The sequence below is a fragment of the Arachis ipaensis genome, chromosome B04 (genome assembly GCF_000816755.2).
Source record: "Arachis ipaensis cultivar K30076 chromosome B04, Araip1.1, whole genome shotgun sequence".
Taxonomy (NCBI): Eukaryota; Viridiplantae; Streptophyta; class Magnoliopsida; order Fabales; family Fabaceae; genus Arachis; species Arachis ipaensis.
This window is the reverse complement of record NC_029788.2, coordinates 126,334,362-126,344,749: the sequence shown is the minus strand read 5'-3', so window position 1 is coordinate 126,344,749 and position 10,388 is coordinate 126,334,362. Positions and strand designations below refer to the sequence as shown.

General features: G+C 31.2%; 1 protein-coding gene and 1 pseudogene across 3 annotated transcripts; one reads left to right on the top strand and one right to left on the bottom strand.

The window, feature by feature from the left end:
- Positions 2,443–5,743, top strand: LOC107638124 (homeobox-leucine zipper protein HAT2). 3 transcript variants are annotated; one of them, XM_021121982.1, is made up of 4 exons: positions 2,443–2,940; positions 3,404–3,777; positions 3,862–3,941; positions 5,044–5,743. In XM_021121982.1, the coding sequence occupies exons 1-4, from the start codon at positions 2,772–2,774 to the stop codon at positions 5,384–5,386; spliced, it is 966 nt and encodes a 321-aa protein (XP_020977641.1). In that variant the 5' UTR covers positions 2,443–2,771; the 3' UTR covers positions 5,387–5,743. The 3 variants fall into 3 exon arrangements, with proteins under 3 accessions (XP_020977641.1, XP_016196782.1, XP_016196781.1); XM_016341296.2 differs by having other exon boundaries at positions 2,444–2,940; positions 3,446–3,777; XM_016341295.2 differs by having other exon boundaries at positions 2,445–2,940; positions 3,443–3,777.
- Positions 8,522–9,768, bottom strand: LOC107637252 (annotated as a pseudogene).

Sequence of the window (10,388 nt, the reverse complement as noted above, 5' to 3'; positions counted from 1 at the left end):
TTTATCAAAATTAAATTACAACTATTTTTATAATTAATTATGAATATAATCATATTTTTCCAATTGATTGACTAATCAATTTTTATGTTTGAGTGAATTACTCGAGTTATTTAAAAGTACTACACAAAAAAATTTAAATAATAAAGTACAAACATCTAATTTTTCATAGAAAAATTTGTACAATAATAATAGCATATTTAACAAGTCATATTTATAAATATTTTTCTATATATAGAAAATGCCTTAAATCTAAAGAAGGTAAGCAAAGTTAAATATATGTATGTGTTTATCTATATAATTTGAGCTATTTTTATCACGAAAAGTCTTACCTTCTAATAAATATTTAAAGTTTTGAGCGAAAATTAGTGTGTGATTTATAAATATAATAACAAGTATATTTTATTGTTATGATGATCTAAGTTTATATTGTTGAACATGATAATTAATTTTTTTGACGAAGTAAATATAAATATAAATATATTGCATAAAACAAATAAAGCTAACTTGTAACTTATTAGACTATCTAAAAATAAAATGTAAAATTGTTTATATAAAACTAATATGAGAATAGTTGATGGTCCATGAGAGAGTGAAGCACACGCGCTGCCTAACACCATTGATATGGAGTTCTTAAGGGTCTGGTTGAATCCATACAAAAGAGAGCCCCACAGCTTCGCAAAATCAGGTATCTTACAACTTTTCCATAATAATAATATGCCACCCCATTGTCTATCTTTCAACTCAATTGTCTCCTTCCAATTCTATTGCATATAATTCTTAAATTTGGAGTGCTACAAGACTATGCTAAAGGAATAAGGATATATACAATTATTCTAGTCATCGTTTATATAAACTACAAAATTAACCATTATCAACAATAATAAGATATATTCAATAATTATAAAAATGAGACATATTGTTGTATTTTGATTCTTGATGGGAATACTGAAGATTAGGTATATATGATGTTGAGTAATTAAACCATGAAAGTATGCTGATTTCGCCTATTATTTTGTGGATTGAGCAATGAACAAAAATTTTTGAAAAAAAAAAAAAAAAACCTCAATTATTGTCTCCTGTAAATCCCTTCTCATACATTTTATAAATTTTATTATTTTCTTTTATATAATCAAACATTAATTTATAGAAATTGATATTAATAGTTGAAGTAATGGTATTCATGTAATATTATTTTTGAATGTAAGATATAAATCAAATGTATTTTTAATCTTAAAAATATAAAAATATATCTGTTTTATTTTTAGAGAAAAAGACAAATAAATTATTGACCTTTTGGGCACGGACATTTAAGTCGTCGACTTTCTGAAAATCTGGACATATCCCTAAATCTAATTTCTCTCATTTTAAAATTCTCCCACTTGTGTATCCGTATATCGGCCACGTCAGTACAATGGAAGTTATGTTTAATTTTTTCGTTGGGTCTGACAGATCTAAGTGAACAAAAGAATCGATGTGTCAAGATTTTAAAAATATCAAAAACTTAAATGTATTTTCAAATCCATAAACTAAAAAGTCAAAGACCTATTTATCCGTTCTTCTTATTTTTAATTAAAAGGTTAAGAATATTCTTTCGAGGGTGAATTTTCTATTTTATAAACAAATTATTGAAATAAAACAAGAAATATCCTACACTTATGTCATCCATGACATCCAAATTCCTACACTTCGTCTTTAGCAATCCAGTTACTTATAAAACCTAAGTTATGAGAAACTTATAAATATGAATTAGCTAGGATCACTTACAAAAAAAAATTGAAAAGGTGTTAATATGATAGTAATACTCAATTTATTTTTATCCCCAAAAAATAATCTTAAAATTTAAATAAATTACCAAATCATCTTTGATATAAATCCTTATTTAGCTATAAACAATAAAACAAGTATATATAAAAAACTATTAGTCATAAACACTGATAATTTATCTTTCAAAAAGAATTGATAATTTATAATTAAGTGTAAGAGGAAATATATATTTATCTAAATTTTAATAACAGACATGTCATATTTATTTCATGATTGAGAAATTAAAGTCATTTTCTAAATGATGATTTTATTATTATTGTGGGAGTAAACTAGAATCCAAAAAATGTTGTCCCTCGTCATAACCATGATAAGGTGATGATGATGATTCCAAGCATGTCGTGTCATATCTCGTGACACAAACGTGACTATATAAACATATATTTTTCCTTTTTCCTTAATTTTCTGGTCAAAATTCCACTACCGAAAATGCAGCTGCTTTATATGCAACAAGTCCAACAGAACTAGTTAGTAAAAGCCAATTAAGCTCCGTTACAATCTATCAATTTTCACATCATATAATATAACTATAACTATTTCTATTAACTTAACCATGGTTAAAATTGGACTAGAGTGGTAGTGAAAAGAAAGAATCCAAAAGCATATATAGAGCTCAAAAGCCTAGGATAACCATTTAAGTCATCATTGAACCAATTTGTCACTCTGACCAAAGTCATACATAACTCTTATACCCCTCTTAATTATTTTTTCATTTTCTTCTTCTCTTTTCTCATGTATATATACATATAGTACAACCCATCATCTATCCTTCAATTCACTGCAAAAAAAATTGGAAAAAAGAAAAAGAAAAAAATCACAACCACCACCCATTTTGTTCCATTTTGCTCTTTCCCCAAACAAAGAATCCAGTAACCAAAACTCTTTCAAGCAGAAAACCACACATTGGTTAATTAATTTTCTTTGTTTCTTTTTTCTTTCTCATATAAAAAATGGGTGAGAAAGATATTGGTAATGAAGATGTGGGGTTGAGTTTGAGTTTGAGTTTGGGAAGAGGATGTTCTTCATCTCCGCCACCTTTGAAGCCACAAAGATCGGTTCCTATGAATAACATCAACGAGAAGAGTTCATGGAATGAGTTGTTTCAGTTATTACCACAAGGTACGAGGTTCTTGTGTTGTTTCTCATCTTTTCTAAATTTTTTTATTATTATTTTTTGGTTTCTAGATTCCTCCGGAACTCTCTTTTCTATTTTTAAAAAGAATTTAAAGCTCTTTTTTTTAGAAGAAATTTAACTTGATTTTTCTTCCTTTAAGTCCAATTTTTTTTAAAACACTATTATATATGTTTCTTCTTTTCATGAGTAAAGATACCACTTTTATTTGGTGAGTATGCAAATCATGCAGTCCAGAACTAAAGATATTCTATTTAATTTTCTCTGTGCTTTTATTTCTTAATTTTTTGCTTCACAAAATAACAAATAATCCATGCATTAGAAATAATATTATTTTATTTAGTTGAATTTATTTAATTATTTTTCTCTATAGATTTATTCATGTATTCAATTTCCACACAAAACAATATATAATATATAAATGCCATCTGTTATTCATTTTAATTACACCAATGCCACTGACTGAAAAACTAAACATGCAAAACGCAGTAGATAGGAGCACAGATATGAGGCCGTTATTTGGTGGAGGAATCAACATGAATTCGATGCCGTCAATGGCGGAGACTCCGCCGGATTGCAACCAGGACAACCATGATTCATCGCCAAACAACAGTAGTTTATCAAGTGGCAGTGGCTGCAAGCGAAGCGAGAGAGAAGAGGACAATGGCACGGCGGTTGCCGGCATCGAATTGGTGTCGTGCTCGCGGGGAAGTGATGACGAGGATGGCGGCGGCGGAGAGGCGGCGAGGAAGAAGCTGAGGCTGACGAAGGAGCAGTCAATGTTATTGGAAGAAACGTTCAAGCAGCATAACACGCTGAACCCGGTTAGTGTCCAGTGGCATATATTTGAGGGTAGTTTTGGGATTTCCTGAAATTAATTAATTACTTTTTTTTGTTTCAATTTTCAGAAACAAAAGCAGACATTGGCAAAGGAATTGAATCTGAGAGCCAGACAGGTGGAGGTGTGGTTCCAGAATAGGAGAGCAAGGTAAGGTTATCACTTAATGCTTTTTGGGGGCATTCTTGGTATTTCATATATGATGAATTGATGATCATAATTTCTATTTTAAAAATGCAACTTGACTTTTAAAATTCAGTTTTTGGTCCACTTTTTAAAATTTTATTATTATTTAATTAATTTAAATATTATTTTTATAGAAAGTTACTTTTTTTATAAAAAATTACTTATTTTTGTGGTTAATTATTCGCTAATTTTACGGGGTTTACAATTTACAAACGAATGTTTTATTTTTGGGTATCATGTGTGTGAATTGGCAAATGTGTTTTAATATGCTGAAATCAAATTGATGTGTATATATATATGGTATAATGATAAATATGATGAGTAATGTCAACCAATCTATACTATATAGTATACACGATGATTTTTAATGAAATTTTTTTGTGAACTAAATACTTTTAGATTTACATACCAATATAGTGATATAGAATTCGATCACATAAAAAAGATTACACTAATAACACATTTAAGTCCTAATAACATATATATTATTTCATTATTAGTACTAAGAACATGACAATATATCATCTGAAAATAAAAGAAAAAAGCACTGATAACGCATTTAAATTAAGTCCTAACATATATTTCATTATGTGTACTAAAGGAACTGTTATCTTTTTTTTTCCCCACTAATTCCGCGTGTGAAGTTTTAATGAGATACACATAGACTCGGAGAAATGTTTTGTTCTTCCTCTTTAATTTGTAATTACACTTTTAACTGTCGATTGTAATCAAAGCAACTTTGAGTATATATAACTTAAAAATTAATAATGGGTTTTGACTTTTGACTCGCATCTTTGGTGAGAGTGATCAATGACGCAATTATTATTGACATAAAGCTAAACTTATAGTTGATTATGTGACATTTAAAAAAAAAAAACAGCATTGTCAAATATGGAACACATGTAATGAAAATATGATTAATGAGGCGAATTGTACAATGATTGACATGTTAGTATTGTGGATTTGTGTTTTTTTTTTATATTCAATTTATTTGGGTATAATTTGTATCTATATTAGAAAAAAGAGTAACAAACAAACTCAAATTATTTTGATCCAATAAATACAGGACCAAGTTGAAGCAAACCGAAGTGGATTGTGAATACTTGAAGAGATATTGTGAGAATCTAAGTGAAGAGAATAGGAGGTTGCAAAAAGAAGTGCAAGAGCTTAGGACATTGAAGCTATCTCCACAGCTCTACATGCATATGAACCCTCCAACAACTCTTACAATGTGTCCTTCTTGCGAGCGTGTCGCCGTCTCATCCGCCTCGTCCTCTAACTCTGCCGCCGCCTCCACCACTCACGTGCCGGCACTACAAAGTAATTGCAACAACTCGTTGGGTCCACACATCCAGCGGCCGGTGCGCGTCAACACTTGGCCATTTGACAGCCCAATTTCGCGGCCGTAGTGATCAATCTTCATCACTTCTCTTAAGATTCAGCATTGTGTCAAGGAAAATTTTAGTTGCTAGACAGAAATGCATCAAATGTGAAGTAAGAGAAAGATAGCACACTTAATTATTGTGGTTATTAGGATCAAGAATGGTTCTATTTTGGCATTGACATAAGTTTTAGTTAACTTTTCAGGATCACACTAGTGGTTTCATATGCTGATGAATAGTGATTTTTAGCTTTTATTAGTTTGAACCTGTTTTGTTGAAAAAAATATTGAGGAAAACAATTACAATATACGGTGCTTTTCTCATCATAGTATTTTGTTGTTCCTAGCACTTGCTAAAGAAAAAAAAAGGTGGGGATTATGTGAATATTGGAGAGGGTGGAATGGTTGGTAAAGTATTTTAACATGATAATCAATAATTTTAATATCTCAATTAGAAATCATTATTTTCTAGTTTTGCTTAGCTAGCACTGCAATTATATTGTAGTTTAAGATTTTTATTCTTTTAAATTTTTGTGTTATGTTTCCCTTTCTTATTGTATGGAGGCAGGGTGAGACATACTGTGATATTTTTATTGGCTACTTTTGGTGATTGATTCTGTTATTAGAGTTGGAATTATGATTAAACAAGAATTGATGATGAAGGGTATGTGGTTACCCACTAATAACAATGGTTACATGACATGTGAATCTGAAAATTCCAAGTTTCCGTTGGAAGCTAAACAAAGCAGAGTAGAAAGGTACCATGTGCTAAGGTTGCAGATTTTGGATCAATTGTTACTTTTTATAATTGATTGATTTCTTAACGGTGAAAATTCAGGTGCAGTTGACTTCACGTGAAGTTGATAGTTGAGAGCCGTTAGAAGAAAATTTAGTCAAATTAGTCAAATAATCTAACGGCTCTCAGTTATCAACTTCACGTGAAGTCGACTGCACCCGAGTTTTCACCTTTCTTAACACTAAGGATAAAAGAGTGCAGAATCTAATGGAGAACTAGTAATAATAAGCTAAAAAAAGAAAAATAAAAGAGAGTACCATTTCTAACCTTAAGTTAATAAATTAATGGATCTCTCATTTTATACTCTTCACTCTTTTTTGTTTTCTTTGATGTGGTACTAATTTCATACACTCTTCACACTTACAAGTTACAACATTATCATAATACACAGAAAATTTTAGATTGTATCCATAACAAGCATATTGATGAATGATTTCCAAGTTGACACCTCAAAATTTTAGATTGTATCCCCCATAACAAGTAACAAAAATGTTTCAATTTCGACATTAAAAAAAAAAGGGTTTCAATTTATTGCCATACTTCTCTTAGATCTCAATAATGAATCGAAAACCATACATATTATTGCTGAAGCATCCACATATTTCAACTATTTCTATGATCACTAAGAGAGGGACAAGTCTTTTGATGAGACTGTGACAGTGGTTGCTTTTCTGTAAATACTTGGACTTGGCCAGTTGGACATGATCAATTGTTGCCAGTACATTATTTTTGTTTGGTAAGACATCATTATTTTCCTCTCCACATGTTTGTATCTGTTGTTGTTAGATGATGCATCAAACCCTTTTACTTAGTCATTATCGGTAGTGACTATGTCTCCAGTGGTTGGTAACTTTCATGTGGTTTTTGTCTTCTTAGTGTATAGCCACTTTGTGGTACTAAAATTCATAGAATAAATAGACAAAAATATATATGAAAAAATTTGCAGTGGAGAAAAGTATACATAAAATATCATAAATATTAAATTATATTCAAAAGATTATTTTTGATAGACAAAAGTGTCATGCCATTAACATGTTTATAAGATTTGAGGTGTATTTTTGTCTGTCGAAATGAAGCTTTCGACTGTACTTTTATCCACCACAAATATTTTTATGTGTATTTTTGTTTATTTATTCAAATTCATATGTATACTATAACACTCATTATTTTGAGACAACATCTATTCTCAAAAATTAATTTGGGTTGAAATTTAGAATTTGAGTGAAATTTATGTAATTTCCTTCATTTATCCAATTTATACTCTGTATATTTTTATTTTCAATCATGTTATAGGTTCATGTATAGAAAATTAGTTGTTAAATTAGTTATTTATATAAAATATATGTTAAGAATGTTATAATAAAAAATATATATTAAAAATAATCAGATTAAAAATAAGTTAAACAATATATATATTTATAGACAATAATATAGTAGCTGATTTTTAAAGTACATATAGTATTTTTGTATTTTTTGCATATATTATTAATAAAGAACAGATAATTATCATGGTTATTTATGACAATAGAACATGATAGTTTACGGGAAATTACTAATCTAATTAATTATTAATAACATATTTTGTTTGGTTAATTAATTAACAAATAAAAATTCCATACATAGTTATTATTGCATTATTTGAGAGCTACATGTCATGCCAACTGTGATCTATAGGATACCCTGCTGGATCATCAATTCAATTTGTCTTAGTTCTCTTTTGCTTTGGTGATATTCGATATGCAAAGTTCCTATACCAAAATTATTGTACCTTTGGGGAGATTAATGATATGAGATGTGCTTCTATGTTCCTAGATATGTCTCCATCCTAAAATTCACAGCATTACTTCTATGATAAGTGCAGCCATAATGTTATGCCTCTTATGGTCTGGGCTTACAATGGCCCAAGTTCTATAAACTTCTTAAAGTTTCAAAGAATAATGCAAAGTACCAAAACCTATAGTATAATAAAGCCCAAACCCAAATAAAGGAAAGCAGAGCTAATGTTGGTCCAAAAAATACTTTGAGGCTTTGAGGCTTTGAGCCTTGAGGTGAAGGACATAAAAACCTTTATAAAGTGTGCTTCTAATCCATGATGTTACATTAAGAAAAATCATACTATTTCAGCTTTTTCCATAAAATAGAAATTAACTAAAAATAACACAAACTTTTTTAAAAAAAAGCGAAGGTAATTACTAAAGAATGCAGCAAGAAGCTATGTAGCAAGTGTTGGTTTCTTGACAGAGAAAATTGAAAGTAGAAATAAAGGGTAATGGAAAGATATTTGTTATTACTTTTTCCCACACCAAAATCAAATACACGCATCACATATATATACATACTAACTCTACACTAGAAATGCTAACTAACTAAATTATGTTATCCCTTGAATATTTACATATTTATCCTGACTCCAACTCACTCTTCTCACTCTTATCCCTTATACCCCTCCTCAAACTGAGGTATGGACATAAGAATACCCTCAGTTTGTGTCTGAATCTGTCAAATAAGTGCTGGGATAATGGCTTAGTCAGGCAATCGGCAACTTGATCAGGGGATGGAATATGTGCCACAAAAAGAGATTTCTGATTGACTAGATCTCTAAGAAAATGAAGATCCAACTCTAGGTGCTTGCATCTACTATGCAGTATGGGATTAGCAGCTAGAAGATAAGCACTTTGATTATCACAGTAGATGGTAGGCGGTGTAGGCTGTGGTATATGTAATTCACTCAAGAGTTGCTGGACTGAGATGATTTCAGTTTGGGCTGCACACATAGCTCAGTATTCGGCTTCTGTACTACTTCTACTGACCTTTGTCTGCTTGCTACTCTTCCATGATATCAGGTTATTGTCCAAGTAAACACAAAATCCAGTGATGGACTTTCGATCCTCCAAGTCACCTCCCCAATCAGAATCTGCAAATGCAAGAATCCTGAAATTAGTGGATTTGGTAAAAACAATTCCATGTTCTACTGTACCTTGCACATAACGAAGTATCCTCTTCACACTTTTCCAATGTTTAAGGGTTGGTTCATGAGCAAACTGAGATACCCGGTTCACTGCAAAAGTAATATCTGGTCTGGTCATTGTTAAGTACTGTAAGGCTCCAACTATAGATCTGTACTTTGTTGGATTTTCAAATGGTTCTGAATCAGAGGAGTAGAGTTTCAAATCTGTCGACATTGGCGTTGGCAAAGGCTTTGAATTATTCATTCCAGCCTTGAGTAATAGTTCCTTGGCATACTTCATTTGAGATATCAAAAGATCTCCATGGGGAAGATAGGTAGCTTCAAGACCTAAAAAATAGTTGAATCTGCCAAGATCTTTTAAAGAAAATTTTTCATGTAATTGAGATATTAAAGTTTCAATTTCCTGTGAATTGTTCCCTGTGACTATAATGTCATCCACATACACTAACAAATAAGTCACATTAGAAGAATTGTGTCTAACAAATAATGACACATCTGATTTAGTACTTTTAAACCCAAACTTGTAGAGAGTATCTGCTAAGGTCTTGAACCAAGCTCTAGGTGCTTGTTTCAAGCCATATATAGCTTTATTTAGCTTACAAACTAATGAACTATTATGATGAACATACCCTTGAGGCTGAACCATGTAGACATTCTCTTCCAGTGTGCCATTTAAGAAGGCATTGTCAAAATCAAATTGCCTTAATGGCCACCCCAGAGAAACTGCAATGGTTAACACAACTCTTACTGTGGTTGGTCGAATTACTGGTGAGTAGATCTATTCATAGTCCACACCTTCCTTTTGATGAAAACCCTTGCCTACCAGCCTAGCTTTATACCTAAGAATCTCTCCATTTTGATTTTTCTTGATTGCAAAAACCCATTTGCTTCCTATTACTGTTGCATTAGCTGGTGGTTCTGTAAGAGTCCAGGTATTACACCTCTCTAAAGCCTGAATTTCTGCGTCCATTGCTCTCTTCCAATGACGGCAGTTAAGGGCCTGTTTAACTGTAAGTGGTATACTGTAAACAAGATCAACCACTTGTGTGTTGAAGGTTTTTGGCTTGTGTATTCCAGATTTGGCCCTTGTCATCATGGAATGGGTGTTTGTAGGTGTAATGGAGGGTAAACCTCTCTTTAAGCCACTAACAGGGATAGGTGAATGGGGTTGAGGCAGAGGTAGGGGGTCTGATATTTGTGAAATTGGAGGTCTGATGTGAATAGGAGAATCATTAGAGGTGGTGTTTGGTGGTTCTGGCAGAACAA